The 27,653-nt window shown below is 37.0% G+C and overlaps 1 protein-coding gene across 1 annotated transcript in view; it reads left to right on the forward strand.

The window, feature by feature from the left end:
- The window catches only part of SYT10 (synaptotagmin 10), a 59,814-nt gene that overhangs the window by 1,538 nt on the left and 30,623 nt on the right, over positions 1 to 27,653 (forward strand). Inside the window, exons 2-3 of the mRNA XM_073222888.1 lie at positions 10,235 to 10,592; positions 23,342 to 23,909. Coding sequence (XP_073078989.1) covers positions 10,235 to 10,592; positions 23,342 to 23,909 — 926 coding nt within the window. The remainder of the gene's footprint in view (positions 1 to 10,234; positions 10,593 to 23,341; positions 23,910 to 27,653) is intronic.

Genomic DNA, 27,653 nt, shown 5'->3' on the forward strand with positions numbered 1-27,653 from the left:
AGTCCTCTGTGGTGACACTGGATAAGCTTTTCTGAAGTGTCTTTAGCGGTACACATGCTGAAGATAAGACTCAGAGAAGGGAGTAATGGAAGGAATCAGAGTGAGTTTAAAGACCTATATTTTGGTCACTTAACAATTGATGCTATGAATAAATAACTCACCGCCCTCCCCATTACCTTTGTGATCATGCACCAAGTTTTACTAGGTCTCAAATTAGCTGGTAATGAGGAAAACTTGTGAAGGTTGAGAACCGAATACTAGCTTCTACATCTTTCTAAATACACAACTGTATCACCTTAAGGCAAAATGCAGTATAGGAATTGTGGAAAGGGTTCTGAGGACTATAAGAAGTAGTTACAATCCTAATTCCTTTTGGACTTTTCCTCGGGACCAAAAAGCAGTGAAAAAATTAGTCTGAAACAATTAAATGGATATTTTTCTCCCCTTAAGGGAGAGAAATCCTGTTCAAATGGAATATTCAACTTGATATATGCATGTCTTTGCACAGTTATCACCAGAGAAGGCTTTCTACTAGGTTGTGTATCAGATGTAAAGATGCACAAGATTAAGTTTTCCATTTGTAAATCTATGCAACAATTAGAAGTAAAATGCTTTAATCCACGAGTAAACTCCCAATACCAATACATACCTATAAAGTAGATTCAAAGATTACCTGCTGAATCTTTAGTTATAGTAGCCACTCAGCTGCATATTATTCTTCACAGATTTTCTTATAACCTATGCATGGGTGCCCTTTATTATAGATCTCAAAATAAAAACCCTTCCAGTAAGTGATGTTTCTACTCACTGTTTGTTTAATTAGAGGCACAGTATTGGTAGGCTGCCATCCACATTGAATGGTACAGTGGTTATTTACTTTGAATGTTAATCAGGACTGCCCAGATGGCGTCAGTTATTCTCAAGTGGCAGCGACAATCAAGCTTCCAGATTGTGTATATTTTTAGATTCCTTCACATAGGGGTATTGGGAGAGAAATTCAGGTAACCCCAATTAAAGTCCTTCTACATTAAAGAACTGAGGAGTCACATATGTAAATAAGATATTATACCACCAGTGTTTAAAATGCCAGTAAACAGTGAGCTTCACCGTAACAACAGGAGAAACAGAAGCAGTGTTACTGACCTTGAGGATCTTTGCCAATCAAGTCAACCAATCCTATATGTTAGTAAAATTTGTGACGACTTAGAGCACAGCTGCCAACACTAGTTAATTCACTTTTGGAATAGTTTATTAGAGACATTACTGATGTCAACATTACTGGTACTAGAAAGTTCATCGTGTGCAGTTGTTAGAAAACCAAATTTTTGCATTTTTTTCACTACTGATTCTCCCCCTCCCTCTAAATGGATATGTCACCCACTAAATTCATTTTGATGCAGAAATTGATTTAATACTAGAATGCTTAGGGGAAATACAAAACAGCATATTGGCCTCAAATGTTATTTTTCAGATACACTGTGACTGAATGTACATAATAGTTTTTGAACTGGACTTGGGTTCATTTCTGGTTGGTTTTTTTCATTGCTGATCCATATTCAAATGCTGATGAGGTTTTAGGAGACTTGCTTGAAACGCAGATCTCATAAATCAGCTAATCAAACCCACTTGAGCTCAGAGTCACATTACAATTGCATAGAACTAATGTTATTCTAAATATTTCAGGTAAACATTTATTAATCAATGTTTTAATTTTGCATTTTTACATTTTTACTTGGAACTAAAAAATCTAAAAATTTAAACGTTCATACATGTGTTCTACAATTTATCAGATACAGTAACTTGTAAGTATATTGGCAAAGGATTTCCTTGAAGTTGTTTGACCAATAAGAAACAAGATGAATAAGTAAAAATTTTTAAATTATTTCATGATTTTCCTCTGAGATTAAGGCATTTTAAGTCTATCAACAGGGATTAAAATGAGTAAGGGAACTTCACTGAGTTTTGTCTACAGACAGAAAGCAAGTGATTACTAAATTTAGTTGTAAGTTTTGTATCACTACACCACTGAGTTTTATACATTCTAATGATTGTATGAAGAATTGCAATTTAGGAACATAATGGAACATTTTCCTTGAGACTTAATAGGTTTGGAAAAGAGTAAGTGAACCACAGTGAATTCAGAACTATAGGCCCATTTGATGAAGGACATATAAGAGGACTTCTTCGTTTCTCCACATTGTTACTCCAAGGAAGAATGTCCACCCTGTACTACTTCCAGTCTCATTTTTACATGATCACGAGTTCATACTGTGCTTGGTCTCCTTTGCTCCAAAGAGAAATGGGTGACTGACTGACTGACTGACTGACTACCTTCAGAGGCCAGCAGGTCTCAGCAAACATCTATTTTTCTTACTTCTGAGATGTCATACTTTGGCAGTATTAACAGGATTTTCTTTTGCTTTAACCTCTTTTATTTTCTTGAGACACATTAAGATCTGCATTTCCTCTTTATACGAGCTGTGAGTCTCTGCAATCTGATTCTTACAAGAGTTATTTTGTTCTTAAAAGTATATAGCCGTCCATTCAAATCACATTTTTTTAAAACCAAATCATCATTGTAATTTTGTTTTATAGAAAAAAATTGGTCTTTATTTGGGATAATTCTGTATTCATTTAAAAGCTTTTTTGTACAAAATTCTGGCAGAAGATAAATAGTATTACAAATGGTTAGTGGAATTTCTAATGGTAATTAAATGACCTATATTTTGAAAATATAATTGTATCCTTCCAGTCTCCTGATCTCCACTGTATTCTACTAACAATATGCACATAAAGTCACTAAGATGTAAACTGTTTGAGGGCCGTTGTTTGTTGACTATTTTACCCTCAGTGCCTAGAAAAATATGTGGCTCCTACTAGAGTGTCAACAAATATTTATTGAATGAATGAAAGAAAAAATAATTTAATTAATGACTTTACTCTCAAGAAGCCTCAATATCCTTATTTGTGAAATGATGGGTGCTATTTAATAATCTCCAAATCTCTTCTGACACTGAATTGCATATATTTGTATCATTGTTTCTCCAGTTCCCAATACAATATCCTATACAGATAAGCATACAACATATTTAGTTTATGATAATGGCAGAAATTAGAGCACTTGAGGCATATAAAAGCTGGACTAAAATGAGCAACAAACTAATGAAAAAGCAGCTGAACACCATATGGATGGCCAGTGACTTTCCTTAGCGTGTGCGCACGTAAAGCTGTGATCCAATGGCTAAATGTGTAAGAGTTGCATAATAAGTGTATTAAGTTTACTGAAGTTCTAGAAAAGTATGAAGAGCTGTTTAATATCTCCATTTCCAAAAATAAAAAAGAAGTCTGTTAGTTTGCTTAAGTAGAAAGAAGCATGGAAAAGATAATCGTATTATTCAAATTGCTACATTCCAGCTACAAATAGAAATCATTTTTTGCAATAGTGAAAACTAAGGCAGGAATAGTTAGGAACTTCCCCTCAAATCACAACTAGTTAGTGATGAAGCTCAGATAAGAACCAGAGCTCCTTAGATATATTCTCCCACTTGGAGTTAGGCAGTGATGGCCTCAGGGCCAGAAGGTAGAATCACTGGTGGGAGGAGGTTTGAAGGAAAGGAAAAAGGAATTGATACTAACTTTTTTTTCACATTCAGGTGGATCCTGAAGCATGTTATGATCTACAGTTTAACATTCCGTTATTGAAGAGAGAACATTACAGTCAAATTTTTAAGACCTTGTAAATGTCAGTTTGTTCATACTGCAGAATTATTTTAGTCAAATGAGAACTATTGTTTTCAGTCTTCATTATTCCTTTAGTTCTGTTTCAATAGTCATAGATTTATAAGAATCATGAATAAAACAATATTAAGCCTATTAGCATTTCTAATATGGTACAGTATGAGTTGTTATTATAGCTGAGGGGTGATTTTAGCATTAACTTTTACTCAACAAATACTTATTAGAACTTATTATTATATGAAAAGCCACTCTGCCAGACATTAAAATGTACCGGTACCATTAATTGAATTCTGTGCATAGTTGAAGTTAAATGTAGAATTTATATACAATCACAGATTCTAAATTATTTACCCAATTGTGAAAATCCATAAAGATTTTTTAAATAAATGTGGATATTTTAATTCCATATTGGTACCATAAATGATTGAATCTACATGCTACTGTTTATAAGATGCACCATTATTTCATATGGTACCAAAAAAGGGAAAAAGAATGTTGCTAATTAAATTATGATGATGCTTTTTTATCACATAGAATTTTTTTTCTTACTTATGGAAAGACTTCTCTTAAAACTGAGATGTCTATTTTTAAAATCACTTGTCACTCTTACACAATCAAAAAAAGGAAAACAAAAGATATAAATGGGTCAAAAAAATTTTTAATTACAGTTCTGAGTCTGATTCTTCTGAATGGTTTTTTAATTCAGATTTCATGATGCCTTTGTTTTTCCACTCATTATTGGACTCTGTGCCATCAGTAGTGTTGTCAAGGGTGTTAATGATACATATATTTTTCCTTAAAAGAATGCAGAAAACATATAAGCTCCATTGGTGTTGTGCTCTAAAGCTGCACAATTATGTGTAATATTGGCCATGTTGCCAAATTCATCTGACACACTAACTTTCACCATCTATTCCCAAAAAAAGTTTGGCTTACAAGGGTTAAAGATGTGTTTCACTGTTTTCTCCAGTACTTTCTTCCAAGCCACCTAGACTCATTCTATGACCTTTGGTGCTAATATTTTTGCTTTAGCACATGCATAGAGAAAATTATGACACACTTCCTGGCTATTAGTGGTTGTAACAAACCACTGATACTAAAATACATTCTGATTGCAGAAAACAAAAATGTTTTTAAATATGCATTTTATAATCAAATATAGGAAAGTTTATCATTTATTGAAATTCAAGAGAAAGGCAAAAGTCAATACAATTAAGATACATATTATAAGAGGCATTGCTGAAAGGTAAATATGTTGATTGATTCTATATTGGATTTATGGATGAGGAAGAGACTGCTAGTTGTTTCCCAGTATTCACTCCCCCTTCTATTTCACAATAGTAGAAGCCCTTTTTAGTTGGGTATATGGCAGCATTAAAATTTTTTTTAAAAGGAATCTTTTCTCAACCTACCTCACAGTGGTGACTGCACCTAATTTTGCCCATCAGCCTGTCAGCAGCAGTGATGCGTCCTACTTCCAGGTCATGCTTAGAATGGAGGGCGTAACCTCACCTTCCCTTTTCCTTTGTTAGTCCCTGGATGGTATCCACCAGCCAGCTGTCTGGAATGTGGACATGATGGCTTGCCATATTGGAGAAGGCAAAAACCTTTGAGTAACAAAGCAAAAATATAGAAGGAAACAGGATTCCGGATACCTTGAAGTTGATGTAACGGCCCTGGCTAGCTTGTGCTGGGACAATTAATTACATGAGAGAGAAATAAACTTGAATCTTGCTTGTCACTGTTAATTTGGTCCCTTGTTATAAAAGTCAGAATTATGCCCTAATATAATAGTAATGCCATCTGCGTAAGATAAATAAGTTAACTTTGAAGATAATTCCAAATTTTCCTTTTAGAAGCAGCATTCCTCAGCTTTCTTTGAATCAGAGCTGCTGATTTGAGTTTTATTCCCTCTCCTTCTCTTCAGAAAAATGCCATAAACATAGTCTGTGGCCAGGCAATAATGAGGAGTAACCAAAGAAATTATAATTTCTGGTTAATTATGAGAAATCACATCTTGGTACATTTGAAAATTAAAGAACTAGAATTTTTTTTGAAAGGTACAGAAAGACACAGGTAAGAATATTCACTGAAGGCAGGGTTAATTGCAGTTGAGAGTATGCTTTTGTGCACAGTCAGCCATCTGCATGGGTAGTAGGTAATTAGACCTAATGGTTTTCACAAGCCACAGTGAATAAAACCATGTGCTTGTTATGGTCTGGTTATATAGACTAGCGAGGTTCTGCTTTACTACAAGTTTCTGAGGAACTGGCATTGTTTTGTTTTCTGATGAGGGTTGTCTTTTTTCAGCTTTTCAGAACTGTGTCACTTTTTTTTTCTGAGATAATGACATGAAGAAAGAGTAAGATCTTTATATCAAAAATGAGTCAGATATAAAGCCATTCACACAGAGAGATAAGTAGATAGTGATGGCGCAACGGTTGTACATATGTATGTAATCAAACCAGAGTCTGAGCAATTTTAAACCTGATTATCTCAGAGCCTAATTTCATTTCTGTAAATTTCATTAACGCTTAGTCTTACCAAGATAAAATAGGATGGCTGTCATATAACGGTTCTTTAAATTTTCCAGAGATACTGAAAATTTGAGCTGGAGAAAGGTTCTCATGAAGTTTGCCCACTAAAATGGGTAACCTCAAAGGCCGAGAGGAGATGGCAAGCCACTTATATTCACCACCCAGCCTCTCAGTGGTCGGCCCCGTTCCCCAGCGATCTCTTCTCCACCTTACTTCCCCAGTCCTCCACCAAAAACTCCGATGCTTTTGTCTTTCTCATTTGGAAACTCCAATCCATTCACCCTTCTTCTCTGCAAATTCCCTATCAAATGCGGCATCATACTTATGATTCATCATTGAAATGACTTTCTCCTTGGAGGTGTTTCCCATCCTTCTGGGCAGGGGTTGGAGGAGAACCTTATTCGTGGATAAATTCATCTGCTTCTTTATTCCTACACCAAATAAACTGAATGCTTAAGAGGTTCGAAGTATTACAGGCAGACTGGTTTTACTCTATTAGTCTCCAATTTCAAAAAAGTCCTCAGTCCTGACCATACATTCTCTGTTTTCCTATTTGTTTTCTGCTCTCTACATTTTCCCCACTCTATTTAAATATTCCACACATTTCCCAAATATCCCAAGATAATTGGCAGTGAACCCTAACTTTTACTTCGGAGAGAAAATAGTATTATAAATAAGAATTCACTGGACTTCCTGCCCAAAAATCTAAAAAGTTACCTGGATCCTGAACCATCCTGGTTTTCTTACAAATGGAAAAGGGATTCACTCCCTTCACCCCTGCTTCAGACCCCCATCCACCGGGGGGTCTGAACGTTTTTTTTTTTTTAACGGGACATTTCTATTTACTATTCACTCTGCCTAACTTCCTCTCTCTTCTTGTCTGCTGACTCCTTCCCGTAAGTTTTAAAACATGCTTAAGTATTGTTCATCCTGTTAAACACCTTCATCAACTCCATGGGCTTCTCTGGTTACTGCCCTCTCTCCTCCTGTCCTAAACCCAGTTTCCTGAAGGAATTTTCTAGTCTCATAGGCTCCACTTCCACAATCCTATTCATTTGTTAAACCATATTAATCTAGTTAACACATCCTTTGCTTCACTAGTCTCACCAAATTCACTAAAGGACGACTTATTAAAGTTAATAGTTACTTGTCAACCCTTGTTTGAATTGAACTTATGTTAACTTTTTACACTGTTGACCACTTTTTAAATATTCTTCTCCAAACTTCTTTGAAAACATATTGACCTGATTTTTTGTTTTAATTCCCCTACTCTTGCTCAGTCTTCCACATATACAGGCTCGTTCCTTGAAGTTCTCTTTCTGTAAGTAATGGTGTCCTCAGGATTCTATTGAGGAGCTTCTGTCTACCCTTCACGGATTCAGATTCAACTCTTGAAGGAAATCCTTCCATTTACCTTGAGTTCCAGTCGTGCATGGCCAACTGCTTACTCAAAATTTCTACTTGCAGGACCACAGTTCTTCCAACTCAGTACGGGGGCCAAAAGTGAAGCCATGGTCCTCCTTGTTTCATCATCCTGTTGGTCTCCCAGTGAGTCACGTTCTTGTACTTAAGTCGTCACGTTCTTCAACTAGAGCTTTAACTTCCCAGTTATCTCCCTAGTCCGTTCTTTTTCCCATTCCAGCAACTCTCATCTAGAACCACTACAAGCTCTCATAGGGATGATTCTTGTGATCTGTTAACTAGTTTCCCTCTTCTGTTCTGGCCTCCACTCTCATCTTCTCCTTAGCCAGAGTGTCATTTCTGAAATGTATACCTGACCATTTCCATACCTTGACTCAAAAATGTTTCTGGGGCTCCTGACTTTTTTCTTTGAACTAAGTCCAGATTTATAACGTTCTTCATGTTATAGTTAACTGTTCAATTGCAATCATTAAATAATCATTGAATCATAAAAAAGCATTTTAATGACTTGATAAATTCTTCCAGACCCTCCCTTAATCTTCTGATAGTCAGATTTTCATTTTGTTAAACAAATGTTATTGAAAAATTTATGTCATAAAGATCTAAATATTAAATAGCTGATTGTTTTTTTAATAATTTTAGTTCTAATTGCAATAGCAAGTAATGTAAAACTATATAAAATATATTAAGCTTCTATTTATAATTTTAGTTTCATATTTCAGGAAAAAGTTGTAAATTTTTCACATTTTATTGTTGAGGAGAAATACCTTTACCCCTCGCTTTATGTCTGGATAGAAGGAGCTACAAGATGGGAATAATCCTGGATTCTTGGCCCACCTGCATCCTTGAGAAATGGCTTACCTGTCTCCCACTTCTTTGAGGTGCAGTCTTCATGTCCTCTATGTAGTAAAATTTATAGGGTCAAATTCTCATGAGGGATATGTGTGGTTGTCCAGCCAGGCCCGTGACTCCATGGATAAGTGTAATTAATTCAGAGTGTTTCATTAGCAAGTCCATGCTCTAACAGACCTAAACTGATATTCCCTAGTATTTTAATTGCTACCTGTTTGAAAACTGTGTTTCTCTCAAGTGTTCTGAGCACGAGAAGATAGGGAAATGGGATGTGATTTACTAACTTCCTGAAACATCAACATTTACTTAGAAATGGTGGTCCCCATTACAAATTCATTCCTTTCAGCACCAGATAGGATCAGAAGATGGGTCTCACTTTACTAGTCTGTAAATGACCATTCAATCCATACTGATCCATACCTATGCTTCTTTTCCCGCGCGTACTCTTAAAGAAAAATAAACAGTTGATACGGATACCAGCCCATTGTTGTACTTACTATATAAATTGCAATGCTAACTACTTTGTATACATTTCCTTACTTATACCTCATGACATTCCTATGCAATAAATATAAGTGCACCTATTTTACTGTGGCTCTTAAAACATGAACAGCTCACTCACAGACACACACAGAGTTGGCAATCTGAGCCCAGGACTAACTGGGTCCACAACACAGGCTATATTATACTATCTCCCAACTAGAAGAGTTTCTGCATATTCCGTCCAAATCAGTCAACTTTGAACCATCCAGCCACCTTGAAATCCGTAGACATTTGAGTGCCTTTTCAGATAACTCCCAAAACATGTTTTCAGCAGCTCCGTAAACGTTCATGTGATATGTACTAGACACTAAAAATAAAAAGGTGAATAAATTTGGGTTTTACTCTGAAGGATCAGAGAATGAGTGTATCGGTGGGATGGGAACATTTGGAGAAGCAAAATTAGTACAGGTCCACAATCCCTTACCCACATTATGAAATCTCAAAACCCTAAACACTGAAAATTATTTTGTAAATTGTAGCCATTTGGGACCAACACCTTACCTGTACTGGCATTAAGCTACTTACAATCTTCAGTGACCCCACTCAGTGTGACTAATTCCTACATTTCATTACAGACATATTAACAGGATTGGGTACTGAATGTTAGGCCCGGTAATGCGTACCGTATTACCTTCCTAAAATCCAAAATAAGTAGTAGTAATTTTTGAAATACGTCATGTCCCTAGAGTTTGGGGGTAAAGGATTATAGGCCAATCAATTGATATAATAGCAGTGTTATAGTGGTGGGTGCTCTTTAAAAGCCCTTAGGGATAGGAGGCAGAGCTTCAGGGCAGAGGTCCCATTAGATCTGATTACTGAAGGGTAAATACAGATTTCCAAGCAGGCAGGCGGGAGAAAATGCTTTGGAACATGGAACAGCCTGCACATCGTGAGAGAGCGTTGTGTGGCCCAGGGAAGGAGCATAGTAGGAGAGTGGCAGAAGAATCAAGATGGATCCATAGCCCGGGGTCACATCACAAAGATGCTGTGGAATGCCATTCAAAGTGTGAATCTGCCCCAAATGGCCAAGGGGTGGTCAGAAAGTTGTTCATAATAATCATAATATAAAGTTATCTCACGATTTCTGCTTTTATGTACTCTATCGATAAATTAACATTTCTTCACATTGCAATTTTTTCCAGATATTTCGGTCAGCTTGTTAGCAGTCGTTGTCAGCTTCTGTGGTCTGGCCCTGTTGGTTGTCTCACTTTTTGTCTTCTGGAAGCTGTGCTGGCCTTACTGGAGAAGCAAACCCGTGACTTCCAACGTCAGTGCCCTTCCACAGAGCGTGTCAAATGCTCCTACTGAAGTTTTTGAGACTGAAGAGAAAAAAGAAATTAAAGAAAATGGAAAGCCAGCACTCAAAGCTATCGAGCCTGCAATAAAAATCAGCCACACTTCCCCTGATATCCCAGCAGAAGTCCAAACCGCTTTAAAAGAACATTTGATTAAACATGCACGTGTGCAGAGACAAACTACTGAGCCTACGTCTTCATCCCGGTAAGGAGAGATCAAACATACAAAACTCTGTGTGTGTGTGTGTGTGTGTGTGTGTGTGTATGTGTGTGTTTTCTGTGTGATTTTATAAGAGAGAAAAACTGCAGGAAGGGAGAAAAGAAAAGACAAACAGGACAAATGAGAAACAGGAAACATAATTGAATGGAAAGGAAAAGGGTAAAGCAGAGTAAATAGGAGCAAAGAGAGAGAGAAACTGAGAAGCCAAATAGGGAGCAGGACCGTGACAAGGGTTTAGTAGAACTTGAGATCCCCGTGAAGTCATGTGACTATAGGTTATCTTTTATTAACTCTTTCTCTTGAAACATCATTGGTTGAGAGCTGTTACTTAACACTCTATTCGTTTAATTCAACCAATAAATACCAAGAAAACAACCATTTGCAGTGCCTGTCATGAAATCATGTAGTTCACAGTCAAAACTGAGTAACAGAGGTCAATGCTCAAGTCTACATGGAACTTGTGCCATAAATATGGAACTGCCAGGAAATTCCACTGCCTGTTTGAACTCACACAGACTGGACTCTCATGGCTGGAGTGTAAGTTCCTCAAGAGCTTTGATGGCTGGCATGAGCGTACCAGGGAGTATATATGGAAGGAAGGAAAAGAGAGACATCCTGATGGAGATAAGTTATATTTTTAACTAACCTGGAAAAAAAATCAGCAAAAGTTTGCTGAAATGAAAATAATTTGCTATAGTGTATTTTAAATTGTGTTAATGGTAATGGAAAATGACATTCTGGTGAAGAATCATTTTTTCTACCAAGTATGATCTTCAGTCCTTACAATGAATGACAACATTGTAGTGGCCATTTTTTCTGGTTCCCAAAAGTAGCACCTAGTTTTACCCTAAAACTAGGGTAGGGCAAAAATCAACAGAACTGGGAGGTAAATGCTATTTACTGCAAACTAGTTGCTTTCCTAATCTTACCTTCCTACCTCTAAATCTAAGATACATCTATGCTTTCTGACATGACATACTTATATGGGTTTAGGAATCTATCAAATTGAAAACCTGTGTCTGGGTCATTTGCTACTAGGATTGAAAGAACTTTCAATATTCTTTTGTGAATATTACAACATTCAATATATCTTTTGTGAAATGAAAAAGGATTATATCTATGAATAAGTCCACTTCTTTCTCAAATATATTCCAGGAAGATAAGTAAGAATAACTTGCTTTGGTGGGAAAGGAAACTTGGGATAAGAAGAATGGCTGGAGGTGTTTTTTCCATACTCTTATTTTCTGTGATGTTGAGAATTTATAACCAAGAAATGCCTCATACTTAGTTATTTTCTGACAACTTTCCTGGGCAGTAGCATTTTTATGTAATGTGACTCAATATATTTTCATGTGAATGTATTTATTATGGATATTTAACTTTAAAAAATTATCCCATACCACTTTTCTTTAATGTCTATAGGAAAACTGCTTTAAAATAACCTCATGTCATTGTTTATCACTGTGATCAGTGATACAAACTGTGACCAAATAGAATATTTAATATTAAGACACTCAGAAATCTCAGAGTGAAAATGTTCAATTAATCTACAAAACATTTTTAAAATATTAACAACAGCTATGAATATATATCAGCTTAGTATTCAGAATTATTCAAGTCTTTTAGTTGATTAGGGTACCTATGTAAGGACACTGACCTAATGAAGACAAATTGGGGTAAAGCCATGGAAATAACTTAGCTTTCTCTGCCCAGATGTTTTTGGAAACCTCGGGAAAACAAAGCGCTATCTCAAAGGTATTATGTGTTGAATGTGAAGAGACAGCTTGTCCGGTTGTCCCTGTCTAGGAAGAATGAAAGATTACTTATTGAAGACACAGGTGTGAGGACTTGGTTTGCAGACTGAATTCTAGAAATAATGTACAATAGGAATGAAGACACATCCCTCAAGCTCTGGATTTCTCAGTAATCATGTGAAACTGAATAAATCAGTAAAACACTTTTTCTCACCATCTCAAAAAACATAATTGGGTTGTACATACCCTATTTTCTAGGAGAAAAAGTGGAATACACATTCCTAGTTTTGCTAGAACTTTGGTATCATTTCATCTGCCTCTTCGAATTTCCTTGTATCTATGAGTGGCTGAAAGGGGAAGAAAAAAAGGAATTATTTTTGAGCACTTGCAGTTTCCTGCTGATTTTCCGCCAACCTGTATGAAGTATTATTGATTATTCCCATTACCTGGGAATTCACTGAAGCCCTGAGAGATTTAAACATTTGCCTAATGTCATGCAGGTTGACAAGAGTTCAAATTCACATTTATCTAGATTGATGGTTTCACATTATAAATGTTAAAGCCAAGAAGATACAGTACTTTGTAATCAAAGATGGGGTGACAAGTCGGCTTCAGACAGGCAGTTCGCACACTGGAGAACAGAGGCCATCTTCCTCCTCCCTGAAGTGTTTTAAAAAACAGGAATTATGTGTGGTTATTGTGAATGACGAGAGTCATGATTTTACTCTGGCTGTGGGATGAATTCCTTGCAGAAAACCTGATTATTTCTAGTACTCAAAACCCCTCATCTACACACTAACTGCTTGCTCTTACCAGAAGTTACTTTTATATGGAGAGGAGGGGGAAATGGCTGAGTTCATTATGCAGTCTGCTTGCACACAGGGATCAAGGGTACATTTTCATAAATCTCATGATTCTGTTCAAATGCTCACTTTTTGTTGAGATGTAACGAAATCAAACCATAAAATACACACACATGCACACAATTAATTTTAGTTTAATCTCAGTTTCCTCGCCTTATTAGGATATCCCAGCTCTAGTCTCCTAGTGGGACTCCCTTTTATTCTGTTTGGATGATAAATGACAGACATCATGCTCTTTCAAGTTTTATTTGTCTCTATCATTAAGTGACATCGTGATGGATCCCGAAGTTAACAGCATTGCTGGAACTTCTCATCTTCCTTTTCAAATACCTGGACATCTGGCCCCAGGGGCACAGCAGCAGCCTAACAACCCAGCAGGCAACTGTGTATTTCTTCATTCCTGACATTCTTCTAGCATCTGTCTTCATTGATTGTTCGTTCATTCATTCAATAACCTTATTCAGCAGATACCTACTAATGGGTATAGATAGTATATTCTGTCCCTTCCGTCCACTCTTCACACTCAAGAGAGCTGGAAAAATTGTACAACATGATGCAGAGATGAGACGTGCAATCTCAACTTCCGTGTAAGGAATTACAAGTGCGAACTATGTGGGGGAAAATGTGGCATTTTGAGGATAGAAAAATTATTTCCAGCATGAGGCATGGAGAAGGCCTTTAAGATGAGGCTAAAGAAACTGGGAATTCAGATAAATGGCATTTGGGAGAAGGTGGGTATCCCAGATGGAAACATTTTCATATGAAAAGACAGAACAGGAAATCTTGCTATGAAAACATCAAGTAAGTTACCTTGATCAGAAAATAGAGCTCAGTGGGGGAATAACGGGAGGTAGAGCCACCCGGAATCCAAGTAGGAGGGGGCATTGAAGTCACGGCTAACGTGTCCAAGGTCTGTCCTGCCGAAAATATTTGCAGCAGAGAGTCCCCTGGATAAGAGCTATGCTTTAGGAAAATTAATTTGGCAACAGTTTATAGGACAGACTGTAAAAAAAGAAAATATATTTTGAAATTGATACAGTAGTGCCCATGGGGTGAAAAATCAGGAGGTAGCGAACCACAAGAAGTAGAAACCTGGGATAAGTTGTACAGGAAGAATCTAAGAGCCCTTCTCAGAAACATGAAGTGGCCCTTCAGTCACTCCAAGCCTCGCCCACACCCTCGCAGAGCCTGACATTTGAACTCTTACAATCCGCTGATGCCGCGGTGCCGTTGAAGCATTTTGGTTCCCACGCGCCCCGCACACACAGCACCGTGCTGCTTTCTTAGGCAGAAAACCTGCCGACTTCACTCTGGGTTGCTCTTGACACCCAGACAAACCACTTACAGGAACTCAGGTTGTATTTGTTGAGTAAAAAATATATATATATCAGTAAATTAATTTGATGACTTCATCTTATCTATCGAAACAGATGCATTTCATGGTTGCCCGCTGGAAGGGTACTTGGTCTTGTTATCATCATCCCCTCGTAGACCTCAGCGCTCTGCCTCTGTGCTTTTTGTTTATGCTGCTTCCCTTGTCTGGAACGGTGATTTCTTTTTTATCTATTATCCAGTCTTTAAGGTAAATGCATCTGAGAATCTCCTTTCTTTGCCCGATTATAAGCTATTATCCTGTATGATTTAAAGCCATAGTTACAGGCTAGCAATTATTTATTTTTTGTCTTACTATTGAGCTCTAGCTCTTTACCAAACTAGATGCTAAATTATGAGAGAACAAGGCTGTGCAACCTGCGTTTACATATTCCTAATTTCACCGTTTAAGTGCGAGTAAGCAACAAGCGGATGACTTCCTTTCTCGTAATATATTATGTTCTCAGGACTTTATTTGTAGATCAAAAATTACCAAGAAATATTTTCCAACCTAATTGCTTTCTATATATTCCTTTAAATATATGCTAGGTCAAAAGCAATTGTTTATCATCCCATGTTATGATTTTTTTACCTTTTTTTAACATGTGGAAAGGTCAAGGGGCATGTATTTTCAGGATACCTGAACACTTATTTCCTTAATTGCTATTAAAGAATAGGCCACCTGTACATTCTTTGACCAGAATAAACACGTTATTTAAATGAATTTTAACCATTACATTACATAATTGAGAAGAAACCAGGTTTTTCTTGAAACAGCTCTTTTTATTATTGGATTATTTATCACATTTTTTTCAGGGAAAAATTTATTCAACAGCATTTACTGAACACTTATTGTGCACCAGGTATTTATTTTAGATATCTGATACCCATTAGGGAACAAAACTGTCAGAAATCCCCACCCACATTCTTGCGGAGAGGAACCAGAAAACATAACCAAGTCAATTACACGATGTATTAGAAGGTAATTAGAAAATAATAGTGCAAAATAAAGGGATTGGTGGGTCTGAATGGGGCACAGTGCTGCCAGTAAGACAGGATAGTGCTCACCGAGAAGGTAACATATGAGCAGAAACTGGAAGAGGTGGAAAGGTGGGCCCCTGGGGCCCAGGGAGAGCTTCCTGGGTGAAGGAGGCGCCACAGCAGAGACCTGAGGCTCCACCTGCCCTTCGTGTTGCGGCCACAGCGAGGAGGCCAGGGTGGGGGGAGTGGACAGCAGCAGGGCCTGAGCTCCTTCCAGCTTTTGCTCTGAGTGACATGCAAAGCCACTGCAGGGCTTTCAGTCAGAAGAGCGGCATGACCGGACTTACGTTTGAAAGGGCTGTTAAGTCTGTGTTGAGAATAGATCCTGAGGGAGGCACAAGCATAGAGGCAGAAAGACCTCTAAGGAGGCTGCAATCCAGGCTAAAGGTGATGGTGGCTCAGCCAAGGGACATGGTAGATAATGATGGTGAGAACTGGATGTATTTTAAACAGAGTATCCTAACAGATGAGCTGGCACATCTGACTAAAAAGAGAGGAGTCTAGGACGATTCCAAGGTTTTAGCCTGAGCATCCGAAAAGATCAAGTTGAGACAAACAAGACTGAATAGAGTGAGTTTCAGAGGCAAGAGCCAAAGCTCTGGACTTGTCGAGCTTGAGGATTTGATTAGAAATAAGAATGGAGAAGTTGAGAGGGCAACTGGACAGTGACTCTGGAATTCGGGAGAGGATCTATGATACATAAATAAATTTGGGGTCCTCGATGTACTGACAGTACCAAAGCCAGGAGGTGGTATCATCAAAGAAGTGAGTGTAGGTAAGAAAGAGAAAACCAGAGGGGAATTCTGAGGTGCTCCAGTAGTAAGACGTCAGGAGCAGCTTAGTAGACTGAGAAGTAGAGACTCTTCAGCGGGAGAGCCAGAAGGTGTAACCTGGTAGCCGACGGAGAGAGCGTGTCAACAACCAGAAGTGATGAACTGTTAAGTGACTGATAATGGCAGGGAGAATGAAGGTGGTGAATTGACCTGTGACTTGAGCAAAGGGGAGAAGACCTTGTTCATGTTTTCAAGAGAAGGTATGCTAGCACTGGGCATGTGAAAAGATAATAGAGCAGGTTTAAATAGAATAGGACAAGATAAATTGGACAGTGGACATACTATCCTCAAGGAAGTGGTGTGAATAGAAGTTTCCTCTAAAATAGAAATAGTCGTATGCTCTTCTGACAATAGTAATGATCTAACAGAAAGGGAGAATGAATAAAGTGGGGATCAGGCAGCATTCTTGAAGGTGACGTGAGAGAAAATGAAATTCAGTGTGCAAGTGGAGGGACTGGTGTTAAGACAACGTCGTGGGTACAGAAGCCAGGAGGGGGGGTTGCCAAGGTGGTGGGAGTCTATGGAAGGCTTCTGCTCTTTGCTTCAGTTTTCTTGGTGAAATGGGAGGTAAGGACATTAAGTGAGACTGAGAATGGGGAAGAAGTAATGGAGGTTTGAAGAAAGGTGAGAAAGTATGAAATAGTCTTCCTGCGAGTCTAGGAGAGAGGGAGAATGGATCCCTGTGCACTAGGGCTTACATGGGAAACATGGTCATGAGTTGAAAGTGGAACAATGAGAGTCATTTTCCAGTTTTCTCCAGCTGTATCAACATGCATAGGTGCAGGTGTAGAAATGATGGGTAGCTGAATTCAACCAGAGCTGGGGCTTTGCCTGCAGCTGCGAAGGTAGGGGAGTAACAGGGAATTAGGGCTGTGCATGAGCCATGGAAGTGAGGGAAAGAGGGAAAAAGATATCGAGGAATTAGAACTGTGAAGTGGTGGTAAAATTGATAGACTGTAGGTCCTGTGAGTTGGAAAAAAGGTCTGAGTTGGAGTATAGAGGGTCTGAGCTAGAAAGACAAGAAATGTTGAATAGAGAGAGAGAGGCCCGAAATTAGGGTTTGGGGAAATTGGCAGCTAGTGTGATAACACAATCTACCGATGCACAAGGTAGTAACTGAGGTAAGCAGAGAAACTAGGAGAGGAGTTCAGGGAATCTGGAGGCCCAGAGGTTAGAATAAACATGAGCTATGCTAGGAATTAGAACCAAAACATTGTCAAAGAAAGTGGTAGTGGACCAGAAGATTAAAACAATGAAGAGGCTAAAGGGAGTGATTTGGTAATCAGGAGCTGACCAACACTGCGTGGGGTGCGGTACGATCTGGTGACCTGAGCTTCAGGGCTGGGAGTCGTGCACAGAGGAAGGATGGTGTGAAAGTGTTAATGGGCACAAGAGGCTAGGAACTACTCCACTTCCGGGCCGTGAGCAAGGACTGTGGGTAAAATATCAGCCTCCACTTGAGGGAAACAAGTGCCCTTGAGAGGAAACAGTGTCCTTAGGGAAGAGCCAGGTTTCTACTGAGGAGAAAGATGAGAACAGTCAGAGAGGAAATTAAGGATATCGAGGATTTTGCTGACATCCAACAAGGAATTATTTTTTTTAAATCACTGAGGTGTATTATACAGTTGTCTGCCTTCATATAGAAGTGCTTTGCGCAGTATATGCTCAGGTTTTTATGTATTGCCTGAATCACACCTGTCTGTGTTTCAAACTAAATGGAAGACAATAGGAACCAAATAAAGATAAAAACGTAGTTTACCAGAAACTCGATTTAGTCTTATTATTTATTCAAGCCTCCTTCACCGTGAAGCAGGTCTGTAACTTTTAATATGTGCTGATAGTTTCTGATACAAATTTCAATACTAAAACAAGGGGAGATGCGATCCTTTAAAACATATTGAATAAATCAATAAAATGCTGCTAAATATATTTTTACTTTGCTCCCTCTGATTTCCCAAGCAATATCTAAAGTAGACTTAATCAATGGTAAAGACACAATAAGAATTCTGCAAATATTCTGCAAAGAACAGGAGGATGTAGCTTTCCTACTTAAGGAAAAGAGAAGTGCTGGGTGCTGAGAAGTGACTTGGTCAAAGGGTCTGTGTTGTTCAGGGCGGTGGTCCAGGATATGCCCACAGGAATGGCTGTGCCATCCGGGCATCTCCAAACAGCAAACCTAGATTTAACATTGCCAGAACTAGAGTTCCCTATGGCATTTGCACCGCAGCTCCTTGCATCCTGAATTCCAAAGATAATAACTGATATCAGTGTGAAAGAGTATAGTTTTCCACGTCACCTTCTCTGTAATACCTCATTTGGGCTTCATAACTCTGAAAGACCTGTTTTTACAGATGAGGAAAGTGAAGCTCAAACACGTTAAGCAACTTACCCCAAGGTGCTTTCACTATGCAGGGAAGCTGGGCGCCACCTGCAATCTGATTCCAACCCAGCACTTTCCCACCTCATCTCAAAGTGATGGTCTGCCCGCTCTGTCTTCTGGGTAGTGTGGAAATGCTGGCCTGGTTTCCGGGGAGATTCTAGGACTCTATCCACGCATTAACCAGGGCAGCTCTGCCTGTACATTCAACTTCCGGGCTCTGATTTTGAAAAGTCACCATGTTAGTACATTTTATTCTTGTCAAGTGATACTGACTATATCTAGTTACTCTCAGATGTTCCCCTGAAGGTGAGGATAGGTCTTCCTTCTCCAACTGGAAGAGAACTTGAGTGGTGCCCTCCCAGGCTTGAAGGGTAAGAATGGGATCAGTATTAGTCAAGTGGCCTGTACTTTGGTTGGATATTTGTGTGAGACAAAATATCCACTTACCATTGTCATTCCAAAGGAGGGGAAAAAAAAGCAAGAAGAAAAAGATCTGTTCTGTCATGACAACAGTTTTAACATTGTAATAATTAAAGCTTCTCTCAACTGACTAGATAAACTGTGACTTAGAATATACACTATTTACCCTATAATTAGGGCACTAGCTTACTAGAACAAAACATTACTACTCTTTGATTCCTGTTAGAAGGGGCTTTACAGCTGCACAATTATATTCTGAGGCATAAGAAAGAAATTACTGATTTTTAGAGAGAAGATAAAAAGATTAAAATATCACATTGAAAAAGAAGTGAGTGTGAAATAATGAGATCCGTCTATAAAAAATAAGGAAATTCATTTCTTGGGTAGTTTTACTTAGAAAAATTTTTTTTAATTGTGTAAGTGAAAGTGGTTTGGCAGGAAAGTTATTTAATAAAATATTCTAAATGTCTCAGGAAAGTTGAATATATACAATGACTTATACTAGACCTTTTAATAATTAACAACTTATATATACTACCTGTATTCCTTGTTTAATTCTTACTTCATATGCTCTCTGATGGTTCTCTGGTCCTGTATATCTGAGATAGATTCAGGGTCAAAACAAATGTCCTAACATTCTCAGTGCATTAAAATGGGATCACTCTGAGGAAACATCACTTCATGCTTTAAGTTAGTAAAGACTTTTATATATATATTATATCTATAATTTATATGTATTATATATATTCACTTAGATACAGAAACTAAAACATTGGATCTTAAGTTCAGTACAGTCTTAATTAGTTAATTCCCTCATCTGAGATAAAGAAGCCCTCCTATGTTTAAAATTGTTGTGATCAAATTTTAGCTTAATCATTTACATATATAATATAGCATAAATTGCTTTACAGAATTCACTTTACTACTTAGTATTTTCACAACATGTTCTTATCAAATTAAAACCATAGACTTGATAAGAATTTTGCACACATGTGATCATAATTTTACTCACAAATTAAACATCTTTACTCCCTTTCAATTTGTGACAACTAGACACAGAAGTTAAAAAATATATCTAAAAACATATCTTGAGCTATTTCATCCAAGTAAACTTCGGATCTTTCTGGATTTCTTAAGTTTTGTTTTCTATGATGGTTAAGTGGAAAAACTGATATGAAAGCAGATGTAAATAATTTTTACTATTTTAGATCATTACTTAGAGTGATTCACTTTTGGACTAATTTAATCAAATGAAGAACCACCATGGGGACAGCATAGCAAGGTGATTCAGGGTGTGGCCACTAGACCCGGACTGGCTCGGGCAGGTTGGTCCAGTTTCTGTGTTAGTACCTGCCTAGCCATGACTTTAAATGTTATTTCCCTCTTGTGCGTTAGTGTCCTCCTCCTTGGTAAAAAATGGGGAACCTACCAGTAAATATCTCCTAGGGGACATGGGTGATCAAGTGAGTCGATAAAGAATTTATAACTGTACCTGCCACAAGTCAAACACTCAGCACATTAGCCTTTACTAGCAAAATCTGAAGTGCAAGGTCCCACTTGACTTTTTTATTGTGAAAGTTTTACAGTGTATATGTTTTTTCCTTTTATTTTCTCCTTTTCTTTCATCCCAAATTCTCATTGAATATTATTTTTTTCCCATTCTAATTCTTGCTATTCTCTAGCACTCATCTGATCCTGGAAGATCATTTTCCCTTAAGCCTTTTCCCTTCTTCCATATAATCTCTGTGACAACCCACCAGGGGCCTCTCTTTAGGTAGTGAGGCTAAGCTGAATGCAGAGAAAGAGATCATTGAAAACTGCTGCAGAGTACTCTCACCCTGCGGCCCTGTTGCCCCACATTACCGGCCTCAATCCTTATCTTAATTTGAAATCTATGTGCTGAACTATAATCCCTTTAACAAAATTGTTGAGAAGTCAGTAAATAACACGGTAACAGGCAAAGAGCCGCTGATACTTCTACAGCTCATTTGGGTTTATCTTCCTTATTTGTGTAAAAGGGTACTATGCAGAGGCTAAGTTCATTTCAGTACAGCTCCATACAATTTTTATGGTTTAAATAATTAAAACACTTTAATTGTTTAAAATATATTTTTTAAAGTATTTCAATACAGTTACAGAAAATAGCTAATTAAATGTCAGAGTGACTTTGGGACACTTCGCATTGTAATACTGATTTTATATAATTTGTAACATAATGTAATTTATATGATAAAATTCTACTTTATTAATGCATATATTAATGATAGCTTGACTCATAAAATGATCAAAGAACCAAAGACAGAAGGTCATAGAAAATGGGTGTTAGAATATGCCTAGAAGTCTAGCATTTCCCCTGAGGCAGAAATGCTCTTTTTCTCCATCCAACCTGTGTGTCTACACTTCCTATTTGGAGAAGTTCATCATTTCACCATTTGGGGCAGCTGTAGGTGCTTTTTAATATTCCCTTACAGTAAGCTGAAGAATATCTGCACCTGTAATTTCCATAAATTCCCACCACTTCTGTCATGGCGACCCTTCAGATAGGAAAAGACAGCTGGCATGAATCCCGTCTTTGCTCCTTGCTCCTGGCTTCTTCCTCTCCTTTCTAGGATCAATATCCTCAGCTCCACTGATTCTCAAATGGTATCATGACTAGGTATCTTATTTTTGGAGAGTCATTAATTTTCTATCTTTCTTAAACCAGTCCTTGTGTGTGTATCAGTGAACCAAATATTAACCAATGTCCTAAGTATTAGCGCTATCAAAGATGTAGAGCTGACATAGTGATAACAAAAGTGAGTAAAGGATTTTTAAGTAAGTGCTAGATAGATACTAAGGTAAGAGCTGAAAGAAGGAAAAGCAAATGAAAGCTACTGTGGAAAGCAAAGTAGAGGGTGATAAGGATCTGGACTGAGTAGCTGTGGAAGTGGAACAGAACAGACAATTATGGGATATTTCAAAGCAAACATCAACAGGATTTATAAAACTGAGTAAATCCCAGTAAATTTCTGAGTGACTGATAAAATTGTTAGAGCTATTGTCAGGGGTGGGGGAAAAGAGGGCTGGTTTGAGAGCAAAAGGCAGAAAATGAATTTGCTTAAGTTTGGGGCAAATTAGGACTTTCATTTAAAAATCTCTCTTGGAGAGACAAAACTAGAAGTTTGCGTATCTGAGATGTAGCTAGGTGACCATCAGATTCAAGATAATAATTTTGTCCAAGAACTGATGATTCATTAGTCTGATGAAGAGACAGAAAAGACCAGAAGACTAGGGTGTAGGCTGGGAGATGTGTAAGCTGACATAGCTAATGTGAGAGAAGTGTGGTCTAGGTCAATAGTAATAGTGACTATAGGAAAGTCAGTCTGAGTTTTTAAAAACTTATGTTGGCCCCAAATTCTAAAATCCTGTGTTTTTGTAATTCTCAGAATTTCTGGATCCCGCTCCATGCTAAAGGAAAATGTACTCATTTTGCCTGTTACAACTATGTATTCTTTTTAAAAATAAGCATTCATTTAGTTATCTGAAGTAGTAGAAATAATCAACACGGTATAGGAATAGGTGGACTTACATTTTTTACTTTAATACACATTTCACGAAGACAGGAAACTCACAAGACTCAAATATCCGGTTGAAAAGAGTCAGCCACCTGAGAATCGGATTGGTCTGCATGTCGCCGACATCTAGATATACTCAGAGGCTTGATGATTAATGTTATTTTGTGGAACATTAACTTTTAGTAATCATGTTTCTTTATAATGGTGTTTAATGATGTATTTACGATTGAGAGAGCAAAATCTCAAGAGCTCATAAAAATGTACATTTGTACATTTCAGATACTTCTAAACTTTAGGAGACTTCCTTTGAAATCTGGTTTTTCAAAAGTAGTTCTTTGTGTGAATGTGTGTGTGTGTGTGTGTGTGTGTGTGTGTGTGTGTGTGTGTGAAATCTATAGAATGCTTTCATTATTCTGGGGGTGGGGGAGAATTTACATGTCATCATCATATGTCATCATCAAATGTCATCATCAAAATGATCGACCTAAATGATTTTGTGTGTATGTATATGTGTACAGCCACAATTCCTTCCGAAGACACCTACCAAGGCAAATGCAGGTTTCCAGTGTTGATTTTAGCATGGGCACAGAACCTGTTTTACAAAGAGGAGAAACCACCACCAGCATTGGGAGGATAAAGCCAGAGCTCTACAAACAGAGATCCGTTGACTCTGACGGCAACATGAAAGAAGATGTCAAAACCTGTGGGAAACTTAACTTTACCCTCCAGTATGATTATGAAAATGAACTCCTCGTTGTGAAAATGATCAAAGCCTTAGACCTCCCTGCTAAAGACTTCACAGGAACTTCTGACCCTTACGTGAAGATGTATCTTCTTCCAGATAGGAAAAAGAAGTTCCAGACCCGCGTGCACAGAAAGACTTTAAATCCTGTGTTTGATGAAACATTTCAATTTCCTGTAGCATATGATCAACTAAGCAACAGAAAACTACATTTCAGTGTTTATGATTTTGACAGATTTTCTAGACATGACATGATTGGGGAAGTGATTCTCGATAATCTATTTGAAGTCTCTGATCTCTCCAGGGAAGCCACAGTATGGAAAGATATTCACTGTGCTACCACAGTAAGTAAGAGTTCCACCCAGTACATTGCTTCTTATTTGACCTGCAGTGGTATATAAAACTATTATTACCCAGTTTGTTAGAGTAAGTTTACAAAGTTGTGGAATTTATGTACTATAAACCTACAATGGTAGGATTTGATTACATAGCTAATCCTAATTCAGGCACCTGCCACTATATAAGTAACAGTTGTGACTGTGTAAATAAAAAAACCAGCTCTTGTCATTTGCCCAAAATAGTAGGTCTTTTCTTTTGTATAATGTTTATTTGTAACTTACTGCCACACTCGATTTCCTCATAGTTAATACTGAATTTCATTATTTAAGATGATTTTGTTCCTCAGATCAAACCTAAAATATACTTGGATGCTATTGGGAAAAGTTCTTGGTTTGGTCTAAAACAGCCCATTCCTTCAGAAGCTCTCATGGAATAGACATAATTACAATATTTGAAAAGCTGAGTGATCAAGAGTGACTGTTGACATTAGGACTTTTTCATTACAAAATACTTTTACTCACTATAAAATAACAACTGCAGTTTTGGAAGTTTGGAAAACAGTAAAAAACAACATAAAATGAAAATACTCTATATCTTGGCATATTGCTTTCTGATGTTTATATGCATGCTTCAAAAATATTAAGATCAAACTAAGTTTAATAATTTTCACACTGATTTTCTTTCGTGCTCTATTTGTTTTACTGCATGAAATTTAAACATGTGATCCATTTACCTAACCATTCTCTTACTGTTGGATGTTTGCATTAGGCATAAATTTTGTTATACTAAAAATTGTTGTGTTCTTTTTTACGTAAGTCTGGTTTGTTTTGGGGGTGCTTTGAGGCCATTTGTCCAGGATAGAATTATAAAAATGGAATTAGAGAACTGGTCCCTTAGCTTAGATTGCTAAATTGTTTTGATGTGTTGGTTTTTTAACGGAGGCATTTGTTTTTTACCACCAGGTTGTCTTTATGTATGAACCACCCTTTGTCTAAGTTTAACCAAAATTTATAGGCTCAAAATGTAGATATTTTGAATAGAGAGAAGGGATTATTTCTAAAATAAGAAAATTATTTCTTAATTCAAAATAGCTCCTTCTATATTTCTCCCCCTATCAATGTTTTACTAATTACAATCAGTATTTAGGGTCACGATATTTTGACTACAAATTATATAGATAAACTAACTGAAAAATTTATACTGCAAGTTTCCTGCATTGTATCATCATAATATTTTCAGTCGTTGGTTTTTATTTCATTGTCTCCATTGTGACATCTACTATGGAACAAAAAAAAATTTAGAATCTGACATATTTCAAAAGTACATTGGGGCTCTTTTGATTTCATATTGTTTTTTACCTTATTACTTACATACCAACAGAGAGTAAAATGGTAGGCAGTGATTTTTATTCTCATAAAAACATGGTACCTTCTAGAATTCTATAAATGTAGAAACTAACTCATTAGGTACTTCTCTCAATTTCCCCAGTCTTATATTAGTCCTTCTTTTATTCATTCAACAAGTATTTGCTGAGTTCCTGTTATGTGTTTGGCATGCTCGAAGTACTAGGGAGGTAAAACATTGTTTGGAAGCATGCTTTGGTTAATTATTTAGAGGTAAGTAATGTCCAAATGAACTCTAAAAATTAGTCTAATTTTCTAAGACACTGACAGTGGATTTTTTTCTTTAGACTTGTAAGTTTTTGTGTTCTAAACTTTTTTTTTTTAGGAGGAATTCCTTGTGGAAACTTCAGTTTCTGATTGCTAATTGAACATATTTGTTTTTTTGGTAAATGTTAATAAATTCTTCAATTTTATTTTCAACTCTCCCATATGCCTGCTGTATTCTATTTGTGCTGTAAAGATGACCACAAATTTGGTGTCTTAATGCAACACAAATTTATCATGCAGTTCTGTGTTTTAGAAGTCCAACATGGGACTTTAGGGAGCTAAGGTTAAAGTGTTCACAGAACTTGGTCCTTTCCAGAGGGTATGGGGAAAACCCATTTCCTTCTCTTTTCCTGCTTCTAGAGGCCACAGGCATCCCTTGGTTTATTCTGCACCTACGTGACTAATCTAGGATAATCTCCCCATCTCAAGGTTCAGAATCTGCAAAGTCCCTTTTGCCATGTAGGTAGCATATTCACAGACCCATCCTTGGGTATGCCTTTATTCTGCACACCACACCTGTAGGCATTTTTATCTCAGAATCCTGGACCTAAAAAGAAGTAGGCAGATAACAAAAAATATTATTAAGTCATTCTAGTCAAATGACATTTCTCTTTAACTGGCCATACACTGTTCTAGATACTGCTTATGGCTCTTTTGTTGAGAAGATAAAAACCAAACCTAATTTCTTGACTATGGACCAAAGTTCACAACATACACTAGTGTCATGTTTTATGGTCTGTGCACTATTTAATTACAATTTCTCTTCAGCTATTGAAAAAATCCTTAAGCAATTCTGTACTTCAGATTAACAAAATGAAAAAAATGGTGTGGGTTGAAATTTACCCAAGAAACTTTCTTTTCTTACACATCTTTAATTTTATACAAAAATTACAGAATTTCTACAAAGATGGGGAAAAGGAAAGAAGCAGGAATAAATGTAGTCACATGCCCTCATCCAGCTCCTTAAAAACTTGCCAAGGTGATCCAACCTGGCAGATGTAGATGTAAAACAATTTATGTAACAGATAAAGTATATATTTGAATTAAAATATTATTCATCTTTATATTTAGAGAGACTGATGACAAGTGTAGATAAATAACTACCTAGTTAGCATAGATCTTAAAAAAGCCATTCTTCTAATTTAAGGTTCTTATTGAAATAATCATATATGAGTTTTTAAGAGTGCCTTTATGTAACTGCAGATCTCCAATTTAAATAATCCAAAATTTAGTCAGAAAGAAAACATTTGTTATCAACTTGGAAAGAAATATTTGATACATTTTTAATATTTAATGAATCTCTTCCATATCATTAAGTCCTGCCTCACACTCGTACTTATGTAAATGCCATAGACCTCTTTTTCCTTCTTCAGCCCAATTGATATCTTACAAGTATTGGAAATAGAACTCTTTGGGAATCAAGGTGCTACTATTTTTGTGATTGTCATTTTTAATTATTTTATGTTTCTTATTTCAACAAGTCATCATGGACTCTCTCTCACACTTTTTTCCCATATGTCCAATGGCCTGTCCACAGCTTTATTCAGAAAATCTTCTTATGCCAGTTCATTGAATGAAATTGATTGCTTTTCTACAGCGTTCGATTCAAGTAAATTCAAGCTGATGACATAAATATTCACTAAGGACCTTCTATGTAAAAGTTTATACTTTGTCCTAAAGCGGAAATAAAGACTAGTAAAATGCAAGTTATGGTCAAGTACTTTAGTCTAATGGAAGAAACAAGGAACAAATTATTTGCCAACGTATAAATAATACTATATAATCTTTTCCTGATAACTGCCACAAATGTGGTCTTTTCTACACACACACACACACACACACACACTTTTGGTACAGATTGTATCTCTTATGAAAATAGCATTTAAAATAACTTTTGAGTAATGATAGGAATCTGAAAAAAAGAGATGGATATTCTGTGAAGAGAAAACCACATGAGGAAAATTAAAGAAATCAAGACTATAATGTTCTCAAGGGGAAAAAGTAGACTTAGGTGTGGTAGTATGAGATGAAGGGGGCACCAGTGGGGACCCAAAGTAGAATATCAAATTTAAACTACAA

The sequence above is a fragment of the Manis javanica genome, chromosome 15 (assembly GCF_040802235.1).
Source record: "Manis javanica isolate MJ-LG chromosome 15, MJ_LKY, whole genome shotgun sequence".
Lineage (NCBI taxonomy): Eukaryota > Metazoa > Chordata > Mammalia > Pholidota > Manidae > Manis > Manis javanica.